The sequence below is a fragment of the Gigantopelta aegis genome, chromosome 9 (assembly GCF_016097555.1).
Source record: "Gigantopelta aegis isolate Gae_Host chromosome 9, Gae_host_genome, whole genome shotgun sequence".
NCBI classification, from domain to species: Eukaryota; Metazoa; Mollusca; class Gastropoda; order Neomphalida; family Peltospiridae; genus Gigantopelta; species Gigantopelta aegis.
Window position 1 is genome coordinate 84,305,934 of NC_054707.1, and position 26,307 is coordinate 84,332,240.

Consider the following 26,307-nt stretch of genomic DNA (forward strand, 5'->3'; position numbering starts at 1 on the left):
ATAATAGTATACGTAACATTACTGCCTCAATAATTCCACTTCTAAAAGCAAACTTTCATTGTGTGTGTGTGTGTGTGTGTGTGTGTGTAATTACGCACCTCACTGACTCCGTGTCTGTGGAGCCGCCCTGTCACTCACATGTTCAGCGTTCACTGATCGATTGCACTCCACGACTTCAGCATTGTCTCCAACTCTGTCACCATCCAAGCCAGATACCGTGCACGACTTTAACACACATTTACTTGTCTCCAACTCTGTCACCAACCAAGCCAGATACCGTGCACGACTTTCAAATACATTTACTTGTCTCCAAGCCAGATACCGTGCACGACTTTAACATACATTTACTTGTCTCCAACTCTGTCACCAACCAAGCCAGATACCGTGCACGACTTTAACATACATTTACTTGTCTCCAACTCTGTCACCAACCAAGCCAGATACCGTGCACGACTTTAACATACATTTACTTGTGTCCAACTCTGTCACCAACCAAGCCAGATACCGTGCAGAACTCTGTCACCAACCAAGCCAGATACCGTGCCCGACTTTAACATACATTTACTTTGTGTCCATCTCTGTCACCAACCAAGCCAGATACCGTGCACGACTTTAACATGAATCTCACTTTCAAAGGCAAACAACAAAACATCATGTGGCTATGTTAGTTACAATGTTAGAGGTAAAAGCGGACGTGAAATCTATTTTCTGTCACTGAACGTACACATTATTTGACACTTCATCCAACCCACCCCAAACACGAAAACGAAAAGAAACCACCGCCAGTTACTTGTAATTGCTATATCCTGTTTACAGACCGTAACAATAATGGATGTTTTCTTGTTAGCAATTCCAAACACACGAGGATGGGGTGGGGGAATGGTGGTGGGTGATGAGGTTGGAGTGTGGGAGTGGTGATGGGTGATGAGGTTGGGATGGGGGAGTGGTGATGGATGGTGAGGTTGGGGTGAGGGAGTGGTCATGTGTAACGAGGTTGGGGTGTGGGTGTGGTGGTGGGTGATGAGGTTGGGGTGAGGGAGTGGTGATGTGTAACGAGGTTGGGGTGTGGGTGTGGTGATGTGTAACGAGGTTGGGGTGGGGGAGTGGTGATAGGTGGCGAGGTTGGAGTGAGGGAGTGGTGATGTGTAACGAGGTTGGGGTGTGGGTGTGGTGGTGGATGACGAGGTTGGAGTGAGGGAATGGTGATGTGTAGCGAGGTTGGGGTGTGGGGGTGGGTGACGAGGTTGGGGTGGGGGAGTGGTGATGGGTGGTGAACGTGTAACATTAAAACATGTATACATTATCACTGCTGGTGAATTATACATATACAGATCAACACGTCGTCATCTGAAGTTTGTCTTCACAATACTGCTATGATATTTACACCAATATCAACCCACCCCACCCCATTTACACCCTTCCCTACAACGATGTATTGTTTCTTTTTATGCATTTACATCCTCGATACGAATATTTTATTTAAATCATAAATACTAATACAGCATTTTTATCACAAAATGCCGTTATAAACAACAACAATAGAAACCAAAGTATTGTATCTATAACTATAACATTACTGAAATACATCGTATTGTATGTATAACTACAAAACTATTGAAATATTTCATCAAAATGTCCTTTCTTTTAAATGTCTGGCTATTTATCTGTGTCTGCCTGTCCGTGTGTCTGTCTGATTGTGTTTACTATTCCCAGTGAATCTCGTCTGCGTTTTGTTGTAGATCTTGATGTAACACTTCAACTGACGGACATAAATAGTCCGTATTCATGCGCGGCGCCGCGCACATCTAGTGATCTTTCAAATAGGCCCAACCAAAATGGCGCCGCAAGATTTTGATTGCGTTCCTTTTCCTCCTTCGTTTACCTGCAAGTATAAAAGTTATATAATGAGCACGAAGAAAAATATATAATGCAGGGTTGAAAATTAGCAGTCGCCCGGTTACCCGTGGCGACCTTTATTGGTTAATAAATTAATATGTTTTTTTATGAATTTTATCTTTACATGATAATTAACTGACTTTTGGAATAATCCCTGTAGTAATGGAACATTTCAATGTTAGTGTGAGGTAAAACTACAAGATAAATTTTAATTTTGTCCCAGAATAATATAAGCTAATTAAATAAGATTAATTTGTACCATAACATTAAATAATGTCAAAAAGTAGTTCTACTAGATAATTATGGCGTATCCAGTCCATTCCAATAAGACGAACTTTAAAATTAAAAAAACAACAACACATGAAGTGTCTGCAATACGAGAGATATTTTTTTGACAGCCCCGAACGAAAATCGCAGACACTGAGGCTAAGTCTGGTCAGTCCGGCGCTGTCAAAATATAGAACATGTTCTATAATATCGTCTGATGCCAGATCTGTAGTTCACACCAGCACAGACGCGGTGTGTTTTGTCATATTCGATAACATGTTCTATAATATCGTCTGATGCCAGATCTGTAGTTCACACCAGGACAGACGCGGTGTGTTTTGTCATATTCGATAACATGTTCTATAATATCGTCTGATGCCAGATCTGTAGTTCACACCAGGACAGACGCGGTGTGTTTTGTCATATTCGATAACATGTTCTATAATATCGTCTGATGCCAGATCTGTAGTTCACACCAGGACAGACGTGGTGTGTTTTGTCATATTCGATTCAGGTTCAGTGCGTTTCATTTTCAAATGGTATCATATTCGCCAGACTCTAAAATCGACGGACTATCTTTGTAAAATTCATAGTCGCCCATAACCAATAAAGGTCGCTATTTTCAACCCTGTTAACGACATCACTAGAGCACATTGATTTATTAATCATCGGCTATTAGATGTTCAACATTTGGTAATTTTTTGACATATGGTCTTAGACAGGAAACCCGCTACATGTTTCCAATAGTAGTGTAACAGATAAACCAACCTCCACTGAGGGGATTCGAACCACGGACTCTCAATACGAGAGTCCAACACTCTACCAACTGAGCTAATAGGGAAATTCCCCAAAGAAACTCTTGCCTATCAAAGTATTGCGGTGGTGTGTTAGTGTATGTGAATGTTGCACAGACGTTACATGAACATCACGTGATTCAATAAGACACTATAATTGGCTATCGTCCCACTAAAAAGCTAAGGCGTTGTCTCCACGAAATACGATATCCCAAACATAATATCGTTTTTAGAAAACTTAAATAAAATACCAAAATCCATACAGTATTATTAAAATGCACTAATTACTGCTGCAGGGGATAATTTTTATTCACCATCCCACCGACAGGATAACACATATCACCGCCTTTGATATACCAGTCGTTGTGCATTGGCTACAACAAGAAATAGCCCAATGGTCCCACCGACGGGGATAGAACTTATATCGACCGCACATCAAGCGAGCGCTATACCACTGGGCTACGTCCCGCTCACATTTACATACAGTTTATATACTAAAATAATACATTTATTATATTGCTTTTATATTCTCTTCAAATTTACATACAGTTGATATACTAAAATAATACATTTATTATATTGCTTTTATATTCTCTTCAAATTTACATACAGTTGATATACTAAAATAATACATTTATTATATTGCTTTTATATTCTCTTCAAATTTACATACAGTTGATATACTAAAATAATACATTTATTATATTGCTTTTATATTCTCTTCAAATTTACATACAGTTTATATACTAAAATAATACATTTATTATATTGCTTTTATATTCTGTTCAAATTCGTAACGAGATGGTATATAAAACTATAAAGAAAATATAACCTAGATACAACGATATAAGATATTTTATATTAGTTGTTACTGAAATTGAAAAACACGAAAGCAGTGAAATGAAAACTACGACTTTTAAATCAAGAATGATCGTACAGTGAACGGAGGCAGTTTCCTTATTTGGTCAACTGAGCTTTCACATGGAAGCATTTCAAATAAACATGGCACCACAGTTATTGAGAGTAAGATTTGTTTGTGAAGGGAGTAGAAACATGGGCTACATTACTTGTGATTGTGTGCCGACTAAGAACTATACGATGCATTACTTAGTGTGCACCAGTGATTCTGCAGAACAATGAATCACCATTGATTAACAGAAAGAACCGCCATTGACTAACACAGGCTCAATCTGCACCAACACGTTTCCGCTTCCCAAGACGACAATAACAGATGCAGTGTGAGCAAATATGACCTCGATGAAAAAAACCCACTGTTAGACTAGGAAGAACATTTAACGATGTTCTTCACGAAAAAAATCCGTTTATTAAGTGCTCCACTTATGGTAAAACTGATTAAACCGGCTTCAAATCAATGGCAATAAATAAATGAATTATGATTTTCCATTGCGACGCTTCTTAGATGTAGTACTAAAATTGTGTAAACAGGTATGGCGACGGACGAGGTTAGAACGAGAGAAGAAACCGATAACAAACAGAGAATAGATGATAAAGACTCCGTTTTCTACAAACAGGATAATGTACATCTCGACTTTGATTTGCCTTTCGTGAGGTACTGAGAGAGAGAGAGTGAGAGAGAGAGAGAGAGAGAGAGAGAGAGAGAGAGAGAGAGAGAAGAGAGAGAGAGAGAGAGAGAGAGAGGAGAGGAGAGAGAGGAGGGAGAGAGAGGGAGAGAGGGACGAAAGAGAGGGGGGGGGAGATGGAGAGTGATAAAGAGAGATACACACATACACAGAGATAAAGATACACAACAAGAGAAATACGATAGAGCTAGGAAAGAGAGAGAAAGATACACCAAGAGAGAGAGATAGAGAGACTAGAGAAATGAGATAAAGAGAGAGGAGGAAGAGAGAGAGGGAATACGAGAGAGAGAGAAAATGAGATAAAGAGTGACCAAAGAGAGAAATACAGAGACACAGAGAGATGAGAAAATTGAAATACACACAGAGAAATACGAGAGAGACTAGGAGAGAGATAAAGATACAGAGAGAGAGAGATAGAGAGACTAGGAGAGAGATAGAGATACAGCATGGAGAGCGATAAAGAGAGAGATACACACATACACAGAGAGGAAAAAATAGATACACTAGAGAAATGAGATAAAGATAGACACACAAGAGAAATAGAGAGAATAGGAAATGAGATAAAGATACAGAGAGAGAGAGATAGAGAGACTAGAGAGATGAGATAGAGATACAGACAAGAGATGATACGAGGGACTATGGAGAATGATAAAGATAGAGATACAACACACACACGAGAGACTAGGAAAAATAGAAATACACCAACAAGAGAGAGCGAGAGAGAGAGAGAGAGAGAGACACAGAGAGAGAGAGAGAGAGAGAGAGAGAGAGAGAGAGAGAGAGAGAGAGAGAGAGAGAGAGAGAGAGAGAGAGAGAGAGAGAGCATGCGCTACTCCTGTTATCATAGACATCACATTGCATACCACGTCATTTGATATACCAGCCGTGAAGCACTGATTAGAACGAGTAAAAACGAGTCCATAGATAGCGATCGCTCTGACATAAAGTACACCATGCCCCAGCTTGTTAAATAATAACCGGAACTTTCTCAGTCACTGACGTTACCTTTTTAGATAGAACTGTTCGGTGACAATAGTCCTGACATGAAAATACACCTACAGGAAGCTAACGTCAAGAACTGTTCGGTCACAATAGTCCTGACATGAAAATACACCTACAGGAAGCTAACGTTAAGGACTGTTCGGTCACAATAGTCCTGACATCAAAATACACCCACAGGAAGCTAACTTCAAGAACTGTTCGGTCACAATAGTCCTGACATCAAAATACACCTACAGGAAGCTAACGTCAAGAAATGTTCGGTGACAATAGTCCTGACATCAAAATACACCCACAGGAAGCTAACATCAAGAACTGTTCGGTCACAATAGTCCTGACATGAAAATAGACCTATTTGAAATTTAATCTTGAGTGTAAATATACTGATAGTCGCCGCAGAATTACCCAATGACAAAACAATTATAATAGTCAGTGAGAACGGAATGTGACGCAGTGGAATCATAACACAGACAAATGTGCGTGATAGGCGCCATAGAATAATAGACAAAATGTAATATAGTGTCATCCGACGTGTGTGCGTGCATGTGCGTGTGTGTATGTGTGCGTGTTTAATTACAGTTTTATTATTATTACCTGGTTATTAAACACTGACCTTTGGTTTAACAATATATATTTGTCAAAACATACTGGGATTGGTCAACAGGATTAGCCTCTATTTAGACCTCTTCCTACATTTTATAAGCGGATATACACTGGTGGCACCTAAGTCTGCGCACCTAAGCATTTGTGTTATATTTTAAAGTTAAAATATTTCTTTAAAAATATTTGTTTCACCGCCACAGTACAATGGAACAATAAACGTGTTACAACTAAAGTTATTTTAATTTTAATGTTTTTTAAACTCAAGTAATGAGCACATTTTTAGTGGGAAACCCCCCTGCATTTACTGGCCTGCATGACGGCACATATGTCTGCACAGCAAACAGTAAAACAACCACTTCTGTCGCTAATGTTTACATAAAACAGCAACAAACAATGTATCCGACTTTTATAAGTTCTAAATAACAAACACTTCCTGTTATAGTCTATTTCAGAAACATTTAGATTGTGCAAATAAGATAAATATAAATGGTGTTCCATGCTCCTTAGTTTGGACAACACAAAATGACAATATAAAAAAAGCCAATGTAAAAATATTTGATCATTATTCAACAAAAATTCTGTTATTAACTGTGTAAATGAGCACAAATAGTGTTCGTTAGACATATAGGACAATCAAATGATAATTTTGAAACAGACTATAGCTAAAATAGGCCATGCTGTAAGTGCAATCTTCAAAGTCTGTGTGCAGCCATTTTGCATTGTGTCACTCGGAGGGAAATTCAAAGTATGCTTGGATGTTTACGTCAACAGATAAAATAAGACATTCATTTCATTTATGGATTCATAAATTACAATATTAGGTATGTATTGAAGCTTCTATGTAAATTTATGTAAGTTGATATGCAAGGTTGATCATTACAACGTTGACAGACACGTGTTGACAGGTGATAGAAAAACACGATGATCGAGGCTGGCAAAAGTATACTTTTAGTGCATTAATTCAGAGGTTTTTTTTCAATAAAAGTGTTATCGATCAGTTTTATACATATATTCACAATCAAGATGTGTTGTTTTAACAACGGTTTGTGAATTAAATTAACGTTGTTTGTTTGTTTACAAACATACCCCGACACTTGTTTCAAGACGTAATGTAACGTCATTAACGTGCGCAGACTTTGTGCCGCGCAGACTAAGGTGACATGAGTGTATATTAAATTACAACAGACCTACATAGAACAAAACGGGTGGAGAGAGAGGGGGGGGGGGGGGGGTGTCAGTAGAAAAATGCCGAACGTTTACATTGGATTGGGTGATGTGTACCATAAAATTTACATGTTAATTTTAGCAAAAACGTTTAGTAGCAGTAATGAATTTTAAAGTAGTTTGAATCATGTTTTTAATTTTCTTGTTCACTAAATTCTGGATTTCCCAATAAGATTATTTTATAATTTAGAACATAGTTTGACATGGAATAGTTTCTTTGTTCATTGTACAAGTGGCAGCAGACAATCAAATGATCTCTGTCTTCTATAGGATGCCCACAAGAACAAGATGAATCATCCGAGATACATCGAAGGAATTTCCGACCATTAAGATCACTGATGTCTAGGCGAAGTTTACAGTGGAGTATGTGTTCAAATCCAGAATCCAGCCGTGGTGATGCCGTCAGATCAGGTACACGTTCACTAGAGTGGTTTCTACCATTCATGTTAGCGCGACTGATCAAATAGCGAATAAATCAAATCGTTCGTGATTCGATGAGTACAGCCTCCCAGACAGTGGAAAAATAACCATATAGCATGCGTTACTAATTCTTCAGTTCTCCTGTAATGACATCAATAAAAGTTAATCAGCGGTAAATACCGCGGCATGTTCGGTAGTAAATCCAACATCCGGGGTATTATACAACTCGACATCAGCTCGCTCACTGTGGCGCTTTCATCAACAGCAGTATAGAAATGAGACTTCCGGTGAACGTGTTGCACGTTCGTTCCGTGCCGACAGACCGGCGGCCCCACCAGTTCTACGCACTGACAGTAGTTTGATAAGATTGTCAGTAACTAAACTCGCTGGCGTTGCTGTAGAGATACGGACTATTACCGTTTCATTTGGACTATATTTGAGTCTCTGCAAGTACTCACACAAGAACAACCAGAAACACGCTGAGTTGGCCACATTGATAATTTACAAAACGATTTAAGTGATGTATCAGTAATACACGTTTCCAGACACTGGATAAGTACCGGTGTAAAAGGAATGCAGGTCCGTAGGACCTTGGTTCCTAGGAACAATAGTTCTATCGTACCTCCATAGCTTAGGAACCATAGTCCTACCCGGACTTTTATTCCTGGTTTATTTTAAGTTGTTTTTATCTTAGGACTTGTATTCCTACCGGACTTAAATTCCTTCTACAGCAGTGACAGAAATACTAGTCCGGCAAATTAGATGTCCCTTTGTTATACTCTGCAATTTGCAGGAGCTGCCAGAAAGATACGACAAAAAAGAGAGCTTTTGGCAGCCTTTCCTCCTAGTGTAAGGGATAAGTGTACGAGTCTCTTAAGATTAACATGTCACTTCATCACCCATCGTGTAACATGTTACTTCATCACCCATCGTGTAACATGTTACTTCATCACATTTTACTTTACTATCCCACCGTGTAACATGTTACTTCATCACCCACCGTGTAACATGTTACTTCACCACCCATCGTGTAACATGTTACTTCATCACCCACTGTGTAACATGTTACTTCACCACCCACCGTGTAACATGTTACTTCATCACCCATCGTGTAACATGTTACTTCACCACCCACCGTGTAACATGTTACTTCATCACCCACCGTGTAACATGTTACTTCACCACCCACCGTGTAACATGTTACTTCATCACCCACCGTGTAACATGTTACTTCACCACCCATCGTGTAACATGTTACTTCACCACATTTTACTTTACTATCCCACCGTGTAACATGTTGACGTTAACTATAGAGAAACGAAGCTAGTTTTTTAACAGTTGACGTTAACTATAGGGGAACGAAGCTAGTGTTTTAAACAGTTGACGTTAACTATAGGGAACGAAGCTAATGTTTCAAACAGTTGACGTTAACTATAGGGGAACGAAGCTAGTGTTTTAAACAGTTGACGTTAACTATAGGGAACGAAGCTAATGTTTCAAACAGTTGACGTTACCTATAGGGAACGAAGCTAGTGTTTTAAACAGTTGGCGTTAACTATAGGGGAACGCAGCTAGTGTTTTAAACAGTTGGCGTTAACTATAGGGAACGAAGCTAGTGTTTTAAACAGTTGGCGTTAACTATAGGGGAACGAAGCTAGTGTTTTAAACAGTTGGCGTTAACTATAGGGGAACGAAGCTAGTGTTTTAAACAGTTGGCGTTAACTATAGGGAACGAAGCTAGTGTTTTAAACAGTTGGCGTTAACTATAGGGGGACGAAGCCAGTTTTTTAAACAGTTGACGTTAACTATAGGGGAACGAAGCAAACTTTTAAACAGTTGACGTTAACTATGGGGAACGAAGCTAGTTTTTTAAGCAGTTGGCGTTAACTATAGGGAACGAAGCTAGTGTTTCAAACAGTTGGCGTTAACTATAGGGGAACGAAGCTAGTGTTTTAAACAGTTGACGTTAACTATGGGGAACGAAGCTAGTTTTTTAAACAGTTGACGTTAACTATGGGGAACGAAGCTAGTGTTTTAAACAGTTGACGTTACCTATAGGGGAACGAAGCTAGTGTTTTAAACAGTTGGGGTTAACTATAGGGAACGAAGCTAGTGTTTTAAACAGTTGGCGTTAACTATAGGGGAACGAAGCTAGTTTTTTAAACAGCTGACGTTAACTATAGGGGGACGAAGCCAGTTTTTTAAACAGTTGACGTTAACTATAGGGGAACGAAGCTAGTGTTTTAAACAGTTGGCGTTAACTATAGCGGAACGAAGCTAGTGTTTTAAACAGTTGACGTTAACTATGGGGAACGAAGCTAGTTTTTTAAACAGTTGGCGTTAACTATAGGGAACGAAGCTAGTGTTTTAAACAGTTGGCGTTAACTATAGGGGAACGAAGCTAGTGTTTTAAACAGTTGACGTTAACTATGGGGAACGAAGCTAGTTTTTTAAACAGTTGACGTTAACTATGGGGAACGAAGCTAGTGTTTTAAACAGTTGACGTTAACTATAGGGGAACGAAGCTAGTGTTTTAAACAGTTGACGTTAACTATAGGGGAACGAAGCTAGTACCATGTGACATCACAACCCATCGTGTAGCATGTTACTTCATCACCCACCGTGTGTCATGTTACTTCATCACCCACCGTGTAACATGTCACTTCATCACCCATAGTGTAACATTTTACTTCATCACCCACTGTGTAACATGTTACATTACCATCCACCATGTAACATGATACTACATCACCATCGTGTAACATGTTACTTCACCATCCACCGTGTAAAATATTACTTCATCACCCATCGTGTAACATGTTACTTCATCACCCATCGTGTAACATGTTACTTCATCACCCACTGTGTATCATGTTACTTCACCACATGTTACTTTACTATCCCACCGTGTAACCTGTTACATCACAACCCACCGTGTAACATGTTACCTCACCACCCATCGTGTAAAATGTTACTTCACCACCCATCGTGTAACATGATACTTCACCACCCACCCTAGTAACATGTTACTTTACTATCCCACCGTGTTTAATGTACCTTCATCACCCATCGTGTAAAATGTTACTTCATCACCCACCGTGTAACATGTTACTTCACCACCCACCGTGTAACATGTTACTTCATCACCCATCGTGTCACATGTTACTTCACCACATTTTACTTTACTATCCCACCGTGTAACATGTTACTTCTCCACCCACCGTGTAACATGTTACTTCACCATCCACCGTGTAAAATATTACTTCATCACCCATCGTGTAACATGTTACTTCATCACCCATCGTGTAACATGTTACTTCATCACCCACTGTGTATCATGTTACTTCACCACATGTTACTTTACTATCCCACCGTGTAACCTGTTACTTCACAACCCACCGTGTAACATGTTACCTCACCACCCATCGTGTAACATGTTACTTCACCACCCATCGTGTAACATGATACTTCACCACCCACCCTAGTAACATGTTACTTTACTATCCCACCGTGTTTAATGTACCTTCATCACCCATCGTGTAAAATGTTACTTCATCACCCACCGTGTAACATGTTACTTCACCACCCACCGTGTAACATGTTACTTCATCACCCATCGTGTCACATGTTACTTCACCACATTTTACTTTACTATCCCACCGTGTAACATGTTACTTCTCCACCCACCGTGTAACATGTTACTTCACCACCCATCGTGTAACACGTTACTTCTTCACCCACCGTGTAACATGTTACTTCACCACCCATCGTGTAACATGTTACTTCACCACCCACCGTGTAACATGTTACTTCATCACCCATCGTGTAACATGTTACTTCATCACCCACCGTGTAACATGTTACTTCATCACCCATCGTGTAACATGTTACTTCACCACATTTTACTTTACTATCCCACCGTGTAACATGTTGACGTTAACTATAGGGAAACGAAGCTAGTTTTTTAACAGTTGACGTTAACTATAGGGGAACGAAGCTAGTGTTTTAAACAGTTGAAGTTAACTATAGGGGAACGAAGCTAATGTTTCAAACAGTAGACGTTAACTATAGGGGAACGAAGCTAGTGTTATAAACAGTTGATGGTAACTATAGGGGAACGAAGCTAGTGTTTTAAACAGTTGATGTTAACTATAGGGAACGAAGCTAGTGTTTTAAACAGTTGACGATAACTATAGAGGAACGAAGCTAGTGTTTTAAACAGTTGGCGTTAACTATAGGGGAACGAAGCTAGTGTTTTAAGCATCTGACGTTAACTATAGGGAACGAAGCTAGTGTTTTAAACAGTTGACGTTAACTATAGGGAACGAAGCTAGTGTTTTAAACAGTTGACGTTAACTATAGGGGAACGAAGCTAGTGTTTTAAACATTTGACGTTAACTATAGGGGAACGAAGCTAGTGTTTTAAACAGTTGACGATAACTATAGAGGAACGAAGCTAGTGTTTTAAACAGTTGACGTTAACTATGGGGAACGAAGCTAGTGTTTTAAACAGTTGACGTTAACTATAGGGGAACGAAGCTAGTTTTTTAAACAGATGACGTTAACTATAGGGGAACGAAGCTAGTGTTTTAAACAGTTGACGTTAACTATAGGGGAACGAAGGTAGTTTTTTAAACAGTTGACGTTAACTATAGGGGAACGAAGCTAGTGTTTTAAACAGTTGATGTTAACTATAGGGAACGAAGCTAGTGTTTTAAACAGTTGACGTTGACTATAAGGAACGAAGCTAGTGTTTTAAACAGTTGACGTTAACTATAGGGGAACGAAGCTAGTGTTTTAAACATTTGACGTTAAGTATAGGGAACGAAGCTAGTGTTTTAAACAGTTGGCGTTAACTATAGGGGAACGAAGCTAGTGTTTTAACCAGTTGACGTTAACTATAGGGTAACGAAGCTAGTGTTTTAAACAGTTGACGTTAACTATAGGGGAACGAAGCTAGTGTGTTAAACAGTTGACATTAACTATGGGGAACGAAGCTAGTGTTTTAAACAGTTGACGTTAACTATAGGGGAACGAAGCTAGTTTTTTAAACAGATGACGTCAACTATAGAGGAACGAAGCTAGTGTTTTAAACAGTTGACGTTAACTATAGGGGAACGAAGCTAGTTTTTTAAACAGTTGACGTTAACTATAGGGGAACGAAGCTAGTACCATGTGACATCACCACCCATCATGTAACATGTGACATCACCACCCATCGTGTAACATGTGACATCACCACCCACCGTGTAGCATGTTACTTCACCACCCATCGTGTAACATGTCACTTCATCACCCACTGTGTAACATGTTACTTCATCACCCATCGTGTAACATGTTACTTCACCACATTTTACTTTACTATCTCTCCGTGTAGCATGTTACTTCATCACCCACTGTGTAACATGTTACTTCATCACCCACCGTGTAACATGTCACTTCACCACCCACCGTATAACATGTTACTTCACCACCCACCGTGTAACATGATACTTCACCACCCACCGTGTAGCATGTTACTTCATCACCCATCGTGTAACATGTTACTTCACCACATTTTACTTTACTATCTCTCCGTGTAGCATGTTACTTCATCACCCACTGTGTAACATGTTACTTCATCACCCACCGTGTAACATGTTACTTCATCACCCATCGTATAACATGTTACTTCACCACCCACCGTGTAACATGTGACATGATACTTCATCACCCATCGTGTAACATGTTACTTCACCACCCACCGTGTAACATGTGACATGATACTTCATCACCCATCGTATAACATGTTACTTCACCACATTTTACTTACTATCCCACCGTGTACATGTTACTTCATCACCCACCATGTAATATGTTACTTCACCACACACCGTGTAACATGTTACTTCATCATCCACGGTGTAACATGTTACTTCATCACCCATCGTGTAACATGTTAATTCATCACCCACCGTGTAACATGTTACTTCACCACCCACCGTGTAACATGTTACTTCATCACCCATCGTGTAACATGTTACTTCATCACCCACCGTGTAACATGTTACTTCATCACCCATCGTGTATCATGTTACTTCACCACATTTTACTTTACTATCCCACCGTGTAACATGTTGACGTTAACTATAGGGAAACGAAGCTAGTTTTTTAACAGTTGACGTTAACTATATGGAACGAAGCTAGTGTTTTAAACAGTTGGCGTTAACTATAGGGTAACGAAGCTAATGTTTCAAACAGTTGACGTTAACTATAGGGGAACGAAGCTAGTGTTATAAACAGTTGATGGTAACTATAGGGGAACGAAGCTAGTGTTTTAAACAGTTGATGTTAACTATAGGGAACGAAGCTAGTGTTTTAAACAGTTGACGATAACTATAGAGGAACGAAGCTAGTGTTTTAAACAGTTGACGTTAACTATAGGGGAACGAAGCTAGTGTTTTAAACAGTTGACGTTAACTATCGGGGAACGAAGCTAGTTTTTTAAACAGTTGACGTTAACTATAGGGGAACGAAGCTAGTGTTTTAAACAGTTGACGTTAACTATAGGGGAACGAAGCTAGTTTTTTAAACAGTTGACGTTAACTATAGGGGAACGAAGCTAGTGTTTTAAACAGTTGATGGTAACTATAGGGGAACGAAGCTAGTGTTTTAAACAGTTGATGTTAACTATAGGGAACGAAGCTAGTGTTTTAAACAGTTGACGTTAACTATAAGGAACGAAGCTAGTGTTTTAAACAGTTGACGTTAACTATAGGGGAACGAAGCTAGTTTTTTAAACAGTTGACGTTAACTATAGGGGAACGAAGCTAGTTTTTTAAACAGTTGACGTTAACTATAGGGGAACGAAGCTAGTACCATGTGACATCACCACCCATCGTGTAACATGTGACATCACCACCCATCGTGTAACATGTGACATCACCACCCATCGTGTAACATGTTACTTCATCACCTACCGTGTAGCATGTTACTTCATCACCCATCGTGTAACATGTCACTTCATCACCCACCGTGTAACATGATACTTCACCACCCACCGTGTAACATGATACTTCATCACCCATGATGTAACATTTTGCTTTACTATCCCACCGTGTAACATGTTACTGCATCACTCATCGTGTAACATATTACTGCATCACCGATTCTATAACATGTTACTTCACCACCCATCGTGTAACATGTTACTTCATCACCCACCGTGTAACATGTTACTTCATCACCCATCATGTAACATTTTGCTTTACTATCCCACCGTGTAACATGTTACTAATAGAAATCTCAAACACAAGTACAGTTTTAATGATACTGTAACCCACTTATAACACCCAAAGCAAGCCCTCACCCACCAGTCCCGGAAGAAAACAAGAAGAAAGAAAATCATAAAAAAGATAACAAAATGACATCTTCATATATTTGAAACCAGTTGGTCATTAACACGGCGGCTGTAAAAAGTCATGATCGAGATCGTCTTAATAAGGTTTTGTAGTGAGACTGCTATTAAATGACACGTTTATACCTACACTCATCAAGTAAACAGTGTTATTAGTCGGCTTCGTGACATACAATCACGGAGTTAGTGTTAAATTTCTAATGACCGGTTTTAGAAGTGAAAACTATTAATATCACATTTGTAATGATCCGTTGTATCAGAGAAAACTATTAATGTCACATTTGTAATGACCCGTTGTAGCAGTGAAAACTATTAATGTCACATTTGTAATGATCCGTTGTATCAGAGAAAACTATTAATGTCACATTTGTAATGACCCGTTGCAGCAGTGAAACTATTAATGTCACATTTGTAATGACCCGTTGTATCAGAGAAAACTATTAATGTCACATTTGTAATGACCCATTGTATCAGAGAAAACTATTAATGTCACATTTGTAATGACCCGTTGTATCAGAGAAAACTATTAATGTCACATTTGTAATGACCCGTTGTAGCAGTGAAAACTATTAATGTCACATTTGTAATGACCCGTTGTAGCAGTGAAAACTATTAATGTCACATTTGTAATGACCCGTTGTAGCAGTGAAAACTATTAATGTCACATTTGTAATGACCCGTTGTAGCAGTGAAAACTATTAATGTCACATTTGTAATGACCCGTTGTAGCAGTGAAAACTATTAATGTCACATTTGTAATGACCCGTTGTAGCAGTGAAAACTATTAATGTCACATTTGTAATGACCCGTTGTAGCAGTGAAAACTATTAATGTCACATTTGTAATGACCCGTTGTAGCAGTGAAAACTATTAATGTCACATTTGTAATGACCCGTTGTAGCAGAGAAAACTATTAATGTCACATTTGTAATGACCCGTTGTATCAGAGAAAACTATTAATGTCACATTTGTAATGACCCGTTGTAGCAGTGAAAACTATTAATGTCACATTTGTAATGACCCGTTGTAGCAGTGAAAACTATTAATGTCACATTTGTAATGACCCGTTGTAGCAGTGAAAACTATTAATGTCACATTTGTAATGACCCGTTGTATCAGAGAAAACTATTAATGTCACATTTGTAATGACCCGTTGTAGCAGTGAAAACTATTAATGTCACATTTGTAATGACCCGTTGTAGCAGTGAAAACTATTAATGTCACATTTGTAATGACCCGTTGTAGCAGTGAAACTATTAATGTCACATTTGTAATGACCCGTTGTATCAGAGAAAACTATTAATGTCACATTTGTAATGACCCGTTGTATCAGAGAAAACTATTAATGTCACATTTGTAATGACCCGTTGTAGCAGTGAAAACTATTAATGTCACATTTGTAATGACCCGTTGTAGTAGTGAAACTATTAATGTCACATTTGTAATGACCCGTTGTAGCAGTGAAAACTATTAATGTCACATTTGTAATGACCCGTTGTAGGAGTAAAAACTATTAATGTCACATTTGTAATGACCCGTTGTAGCAGTGAAAACTATTACTGTCATATTTGTAATGACCCGTTGTAGCAGTGAAACTATTAATGTCACATTTGTAATGACCCGTTGTAGCAGTGAAACTATTAATGTCACATTTGTAATGACCCGTTGTAGCAGTGAAAACTATTAATGTCACATTTGTAATGACCCGTTGTAGGAGTAAAAACTATTAATGTCACATTTGTAATGATCCGTTGTAGCAGTGAAAACTATTACTGTCATATTTGTAATGACCCGTTGTAGCAGTGAAACTATTAATGTCACATTTGTAATGACCCGTTGTAGCAGTGAAAACTATTAGTGTCACATTTGTAATGACCGGTTGTAGCAGTGAAACTATTAATGTCACATTTGTAATGACCCGTTGTAGCAGTGAAAACTATTAATGTCACATTTGTAATGACCGGTTGTAGCAGTGAAACTATTAATGTCACATTTGTAATGACCCGTTGTAGTAGTGAAAACTATCAGTGTCACATTTGTAATGACCCGTTGTAGCAGTGAAAACTATTAATGTCACATTTGTAATGACCCGTTGTATCAGTGAAACTATTAATGTCACATTTGTAATGACCCGTTGTAGCAGTGAAACTATTAATGTCACATTTGTAATGACCCGTTGTAGCAGTGAAACTATTAATGTCACATTTGTAATGACCCGTTGTATCAGAGAAAACTATTAATGTCACATTTGTAATGAACCATTGTAGCAGTGAAAACTATTAATGTCACATTTGTAATGACCCGTTGTAGCAGTGAAAACTATTAATGTCACATTTGTAATGACCCGTTGTAGCAGTGAAAACTATTAATGTCACATTTGTAATGACCCGTTGTAGCAGTGAAAACTATTAATGTCACATTTGTAATGACCCGTTGTAGCAGAGAAAACTATTAATGTCACATTTGTAATGACCCGTTGTATCAGAGAAAACTATTAATGTCACATTTGTAATGACCCGTTGTAGCAGTGAAAACTATTAATGTCACATTTGTAATGACCCGTTGTAGCAGTGAAAACTATTAATGTCACATTTGTAATGACCCGTTGTAGCAGTGAAAACTATTAATGTCACATTTGTAATGACCCGTTGTATCAGAGAAAACTATTAATGTCACATTTGTAATGACCCGTTGTAGCAGTGAAAACTATTAATGTCACATTTGTAATGACCCGTTGTAGCAGTGAAAACTATTAATGTCACATTTGTAATGACCCGTTGTAGCAGTGAAACTATTAATGTCACATTTGTAATGACCCGTTGTATCAGAGAAAACTATTAATGTCACATTTGTAATGACCCGTTGTATCAGAGAAAACTATTAATGTCACATTTGTAATGACCCGTTGTAGCAGTGAAAACTATTAATGTCACATTTGTAATGACCCGTTGTAGTAGTGAAACTATTAATGTCACATTTGTAATGACCCGTTGTAGCAGTGAAAACTATTAATGTCACATTTGTAATGACCCGTTGTAGGAGTAAAAACTATTAATGTCACATTTGTAATGACCCGTTGTAGCAGTGAAAACTATTACTGTCGTATTTGTAATGACCCGTTGTAGCAGTGAAACTATTAATGTCACATTTGTAATGACCCGTTGTAGCAGTGAAACTATTAATGTCACATTTGTAATGACCCGTTGTAGCAGTGAAAACTATTAATGTCACATTTGTAATGACCCGTTGTAGGAGAAAACTATTAATGTCACATTTGTAATGACCCGTTGTAGCAGTGAAAACTATTACTGTCATATTTGTAATGACCCGTTGTAGCAGTGAAACTATTAATGTCACATTTGTAATGACCCGTTGTAGCAGTGAAAACTATTAGTGTCACATTTGTAATGACCCGTTGTAGCAGTGAAACTATTAATGTCACATTTGTAATGACCCGTTGTAGCAGTGAAAACTCACATTTGTAATGACCGGTTGTAGCAGTGAAACTATTAATGTCACATTTGTAATGACCCGTTGTAGCAGTGAAAACTATTAGTGTCACATTTGTAATGACCCGTTGTAGCAGTGAAAACTATTATTGTCACATTTGTAATGACCCGTTGTATCAGTGAAACTATTAATGTCACATTTGTAATGACCCGTTGTAGCAGTGAAACTATTAATGTCACATTTGTAATGACCCGTTGTAGCAGTGAAACTATTAATGTCACATTTGTAATGACCCGTTGTATCAGAGAAAACTATTAATGTCACATTTGTAATGAACCATTGTAGCAGTGAAAACTATTAATGTCACATTTGTAATGACCCGTTGTAGCAGTGAAAACTATTAATGTCAGGTTTGTAATGACCGGTTGTAGCAGTGAAACTATTAATGTCACATTTGTAATGACCCGTTGTAGCAGTGAAAACTATTAATGTCACATTTGTAATGACCCGTTGTAGCAGTGAAACTATTAATGTCACATTTGTAATGACCCGTTGTAGCAGTGAAAACTATTAATGTCACATTTGTAATGACCCGTTGTAGCAGTGAAACTATTAATGTCACATTTGTAATGACCCGTTGTAGCAGTGAAACTATTAATGTCACATTTGTAATGACCCGTTGTAGCAGTGAAAACTATTAATGTCACATTTGTAATGACCCGTTGTAGCAGTGAAAACTATTAATGTCAGGTTTGTAATGACCCGTTGTAGCAGTGAACACTATAGTTATGTACGTAGGTCTTGGTGTTTTCATTTGTCACCTAATGTCGTAAAGATCGCCATGATGGTCACCTTGCTATTCACTCGGTGCTTATGCAATGAGTTAAGTCGTGTGTAGTGTGAGTTAAGTTTGTTTTGTTTAACGACAGCACTAGAGAATATTCATTAATTAATCATCGGCTATTGGATGTCAAACATTTCGTAATTTTGACACATATTCTTTGAGATGAAACACCGCTACATTTTTTCTATTAGTAGCAAGGGATCTTTCACACGCACCATCCCATAGACAATATAGCACATACCACAACATTTAACCAGTTGTGGTGCACTGGTTGGAATGAGAAAAAACCAATTAGTTAAATAGATCCACCGAGGTGGTTCGATCCCGCGGCGCAAGCATCTCAGGCAAGCTAAATGGAGCTCCTTGTGTGAGTGACGTTGACGACTCAATCGAGCTTCTCAAAATGACAGCTTCTCTAAGCGGTAATATTCAGAGGCAGGGCGGCGATATTCAGAGGCAGGGCAGTAATATTCAGAGGCAGGGCGGGGATATTCAGTGACAGGGCGGCGATAGTCAGAGGCAGGCCGGCGATATTCAGAGGTAGGGCGGCGATATTCAATGGCAGGGCGGCGATATTCAGAGGCAGGGCGGCGATATTCAGTTGCAGGGCGGCGATACTCAGAGGCAGGGCGGCGATATTCAGCGGCAGGGCGGCGATATTCAATGGCAGGGCGGCGATATTCAGAGGCAGGGCGGCGATATTCAGTTGCAGGGCGGCGATATTCAGAGGCAGGGCGGCGATATTCAGAGGCAGGGCGGCGATATTCAGCGGCAGGGCAGCGATATTCAGAGGCAGGGCGGCGATATTCAATGGCAGGGCGGCGATATTCAGAGGCAGGGCGGCGATATTCAGTTGCAGGGCGGCGATATTCAGAGGCAGGGCGGCGATATTCAGCGGCAGGGCGGCGATATTCAGAGGCAGGGCGGCGATATTCAAAGGCAGGGCTGCGATATTCAATGACAGGGCGGTATTATTCAGTGGCAGGGCGGCGATATTCAGAGGCGGGGGGGGGGGCATATTCAGAGGCAGGACGGCGATATTCAGAGGCAGGGTGGCGATATGAGGCAGGACGGCGATATTCAGAGGCAGGACGGCGATATTCAGAGGCAGGACGTCAAGAAACGGGACAGGGTGGCACCAAACGGGACAGGGCGGCACTAAACGGAACAAGGCGCCTCTAAACGGGACTACACGGGTAGTCCTTTAGGTTAGCGTGAATCGCATTGACCAGTCTACCGAACGTTTTTCTGTTCTGACTGGATGAACTCTGCCTGGTTACTACAAGTGGAACTATTTCTTCAAAGACAGTAGGAAATAACCTCATGTTTGGAACTACGTAAATGTCAGCCATCTTAAAACATGGCAGCCCTCAGCAGTTCTTAAAGAAGGGGACTAGTGGCTTACATGGGAGTATTTTACTCAGCTGCCAGTGGTGAAGTGAAGTTGTTTATACAGACCTACAGACTGGCGCAGTTATTGGTCGGGAGAACGAAACAGATCGTCAGGCCTCGGGCTCGTCACAACACTTGATGACAGCCGGCTCGGAATTAGCGGCCACTTTACCGCGTAACGCGGGGAGGGAAGGAATAACCGGGGATAAAGTTGGTAATGAATCTGCCGCTCAGTACGTCATCGCTGAAATCCGGAAACATTGTTTTCATGATTCTGTGCTCACCAGCATCCTCCGGGCTTACACTTTACGTCAGTCAAGTAGTTTTATCACTTAAGCCAATTGGTGACCTCTTTAAATGACACGCTGCTGTAGAAAACCTTGCAAACATGCCTTTCTTTTCCTGCGTTTTCCTATATAGTTTGTAATTATATTATTATTTTTTTGTTGGAAAACATAATTCGTTATAATTGTGAAATGTCTGTGCGGCGATTCTAAATAATAGTGCCTCTCATATACATACAAAACGCAGGCACACACGCACGCACACACGCACACACGCACACATTAGAAATGTTGAACAAAGAACAATAATATTTAAAAACACAAAATATCAATTGGTGCACGTCGCACATCTTTCTATTGGTAATTCGGACAATAATACCTATATATCACCGAAATGAACGGAATACCAGTTTTTGTAACATACCAGTTCGAGAGGACACTGCTATTTCTGTGGTACCATACGGCGATATACCACGTGTGTGGGATAACGATTTAAACACACCTCGTTAGCTGCTGCACCCGGAGAGAGAGAGAGAGATTGTTTTACCATTTCGGATGAGTAAAGGCCCAGTTTTGGCGAGGGCAATTGCTGTACAACCGGGCTGTATATTCCATAAGAGGACTCTTTATTTGATATAAAATTACAAAATTACATTTGTTAATAATAAATTAAAACTAAATTATATGTCTATTTTGCAGCTACAAAGCTCATCTAAAGTTTACACTGTCCGAGTGTCACCCTTCCTCACTGGGTGCCGCATTTCAGTTACAAACACTCGCTCAGGTAATTTCTTAATAGGGTTCTCTGTAGGTGGCGTGTATGAGCGTAGTGTATGTGTACTTACGTGTGTGCGTGCACTCTTGCGGAATACACCAGTGACATGTTGAGAAGGGTCAGAGACTGGTTTGGATTTTGCGCAGTGATATGACTGACGGTGAAAATACAAGTCAAATTGTCGACGAACGCTCGTCTTCCTGAACACGTCCCAGGTGTGTCCTCTCGTTAACTCTGTACGATTGAGTCGTTCTTCCGAAGATAGCCGAGGGTTACAATAACTGCGTCGATAAAATCAATTTCACCGCTAGTTAAACATCATATTTTACATCAAAATGGCGCTCCAGGGAAAAAGTTCGGAACACATATATTGAGTGGAATGGATTTAATCAAAACATTGCTAAACAAATCACGTTTCCAGCACTGAATTGTAAAGCAAAACAAACAAGCAACTGCGGTCAGGAAGGCAGTGACGTCATAACTGACGGCCGCGAAACGGAGGCGATGTCTTCTAACCAAATACAATTAGGGTTGTGCTCCTTTAATTTAAAAGATGGAGATATTGGAACATGCCACGTGGAAGTAGTTCATTAGAAACTATGACGGAAAACGGTTGTCGTTAAATATGTTGGACAAATTGCTTGAATAATGAAACAAATATTGAGATAGGCCGAGTGATTTCCACACACAAACAGACCACGGTCACGGTCTCGGAGTGAATGTATGAATGATTAAAGTAATAAACATTTGAAAACAATTTCAGAAGAGGGTCAACAGAATAAAAATGAATGAATGAATGAATGTTTAACGACACCCCAACACGACAAATACATCGGCTATTGGGTGTCAAACTATGGTAAGTCAAAACAACAGAATAAATGAAAGGAGTATTTGTTTGATTTTACCTCAGCACATTTTGAAATTACAGGAAATTGGGCCAACCAGTCCACTGTCACAACATAGGCTATTAGTACCCAAAAGCAGCAAATGATCTTTTATGTATATATATATATATATATATATATCGACACACACACACACACACACACACACGCACGCACACACACACACACACATGCACATATACACATACACATGCACGCACACACACACATACGCACGCACACACACACACACACACACACACACCCCATAGCACAGGTAAAATAAATAACCAAACGCATACACATTTAAATTCTTTGTTTTAAACATGATATAATATATTGTAAAAATATGATTGGTATGTACATGCACAGAAAATTGCTAAGTGATTCAAATTTTGGATTGGGGTACCTTGGTAAACCACTTGCTTGTGGAATCGTACAGCCAAGGTATATATGCATTCGATCTATTAAAAGGCCTGTTGGTTAAACAGAGGAACTAGGCAAATCGTAAATCTATATATTCAGCCGGAAATTAAAGCTGCAATATCGCCTTCCAAATCTATAACATTGTTTCCTAATGTAAAACACTACCACAGCTTCTGTTTTAATCAACTCACTCTGTGTTTACTATCGACGTAATAGTCCAGGGCCAGTTGTAATTCCGTGGAAATTTAATGAAAAAATTTGGCAACATATATAATTCTAAAGTTTATTACAGTAGCATTCGGAAAAGCTTTGGTGTAATTTTCCCCCAATTATTTTCAAGGTCATATGTCAAGGTCACGATCATAGTCCCAAATCTGCAGTATTTTGCATATATTTCCATATATTTACACTGCTTTTTCGTATTTTGTGGAATGGTGGCTACGACTGGTGTGTATATTGTATTTTGAATAATAAGACTAACCATACTATTATAAAACAAACAGGTGATATTTAATTTTATTCAGTTTCAAGGTCATATATATATATGTTCACATCTATTCTTTGATAGTTAATAATCACAGGAGCAACATATTCAAATATTAGTAGTTTCATTAGATTATACATGTATAGCATTATATTTGTGATGACTTTACAATCCTGAATTCGAACGCTGTAAAATTGATATTAGGAATATCACGTCACAATACTGCTTATTGGAATTACATTGTATATGTGTAAACACGATAACGTTTTTGAGCAGAAACAAGATATAGCCTGTACTGTAAACTTATAAAATAGTAAAGGTGTGATAACCATATGTTAGATTCCTTTTCTACTACTACCATTTTCCCACGTGGCGGTAATAATACTAATTCAAGATGAGTTATATTAAAGACAGAGCTAGTTATCATGAGTAACAGTACGCGGTAATACAAAGCTGTATGCAGTCAAAACGTATCAAAGTGGAAGAAAAGTAATGCACGTAAGCGCCAAAATGCAAGTTTGTTGGAGAGTAAACATTATACATCCTTTCCATACAAGCCATGAACACATTGCATGTACCTAAACTAGGTATAAAGTGTATTATATTTTAAAGACACTTGGGTGTTGCTTTTGTCAAAATAATAATTTTAATAGTCTTCATGCTATTTCAAGTTAAATGAATGAATAAAGGAAGAAATGTTTTATTTATCTATGCACTCAACACATTTTATTGACGGTCGTGTGACGTTGCACATATGATTACGGACCACACAGATATCGAGAACGGAAAATCGTCTACCGCCACACAGTGGCTAGGGATCTTTTATATGCACCATCCTACGGAGAAGATAGCACATACCACGGCCTTTGTTATACTAATTGTGGAGCACTGATTGGCATTTAATGCATTTTTTTGGACAAGGGTTATGCTATTGTTAAGAGTCTCCATCACAATCTACACTAAAATTAACACTTTAGATACATATGCAAACAAAGGACTTGTGGGGGGATTCCAACACATTACATTTATTTTACAAAACTGTGACAACAACCTAATCTGTCTTTTCACAAAATCACCAGATAGGATGTTATAAAGAAACAACGAAAACAAGACTCTCTGTAAAAGACATGAAGTCTGTATTTAAAAGATGGTGCTTGATCAGGATACATTTTGTAAAATATAGGGAACTTTACAGAAATTTATAATCCAACTCATCCAGATCTGTATTAAACAAGATAGCTCTTTGGGAGAGGAAATACATGGTTTAATTCATTTTGGTTCATCAATATAAAAACAACAGTAAGCACCCTTCAACTAATCCGATTGCCGCAAAGAGTACAGATGAAAATGTTTTCAATTATATAAATTTCACGAGATATATGTCAAAAACTCCATTTCATCAGTACCGAAATAATGAGTGTGAGCTTTTAGTATAGCTTAATTATACTGAATAGCACAAACCACTTTTGCTAATCTATAGTGAATATATATGTGCTATATATGTGGGTGTAACCACCAAATCAAATCTAACAGCTGCTATCTACCACAGGCAACTTTTCAATCAACAGTAACAACCGAAATAGAAATAATACAACCCATCAATCTCAAATAAATCACAAAAGGGGTGGGTGTGAAAATGCTAATTTTGAATATAACAGGACGTGTCGTTGCCTATCCCAGTCCATAAGTCATGAGAAATGTTATCACCAATATCAGTCATGTCAGTATTTAACTTTGAAACGGTCAGATGTTATTTGAAATATATTGCCACAAACTACTTGTATCAGTGTAAATATTTTAGGATAGAAGTAAATATATTAGGAATTATTAAGTTCACTCAATATGTACAAGTGTTTCTTGGATTGATTCTGTTATCAAACCTCTAAAGCTGTACTTAACTATTCTTAACCTTTGACCTCGACATGTGACCTTTAACTTGTCAGAAAAAAAATAGATATATGTAAATATGTTCTGATAGACTTAAATACATTATGTATTTTTAAGTTCACTTAGTATGTCTTGGGTAGATTCCGTTATGAAACCTCTGAAGATGTATTTAACAATTATTGACCTTTGACATTGACAGGTGACCTTGAAATTGGTAGAATAAAATGGCACCAATTTTTTTTTTAAATCTCCAAGGTCTAAGCTTCAAAATGGTATATATTGCCTACTTTCTTCATTACATTTGCACGGGAGATTATATGTGGACAACTGGCCCCGGATTATAAACAACACGGGGTATTATATGTGGACACCTGGCCCCGGACTATAAACGGCACGGGATATTATATGTGGACAACTGGCCCCGGACTATAAACGGCACGGGATATTATATGTGGACAACTGGCCCCGGACTATAAACGGCACGGGATATTATATGTGGACAACTGGCCCCGGACTATAAACGGCACGGGATATTATATGTGGACAACTGGCCCTGGACTATAAACGGCACGAGATATTATATGTGGACAACTGGCCCTGGACTATAAACGGCACGGGATATTATATGTGGACACCTGGCCCCGGACTATAAACAACACGGGGTATTATATGTGGACACCT

General features: G+C 38.8%; 1 protein-coding gene across 1 annotated transcript in view; it reads right to left on the reverse strand.

Annotated features, from left to right (window-relative positions):
- Positions 1 to 527: 527 nt before the first annotated feature.
- Positions 528 to 26,307, reverse strand: part of LOC121381164 — a 96,930-nt gene continuing 71,150 nt past the window's right edge. The window contains exon 3 of the mRNA XM_041510338.1: positions 528 to 1,882. Within this exon, the coding sequence (XP_041366272.1) occupies positions 1,806 to 1,882 (77 nt within the window). The 3' untranslated portion in view covers positions 528 to 1,805. The remainder of the gene's footprint in view (positions 1,883 to 26,307) is intronic.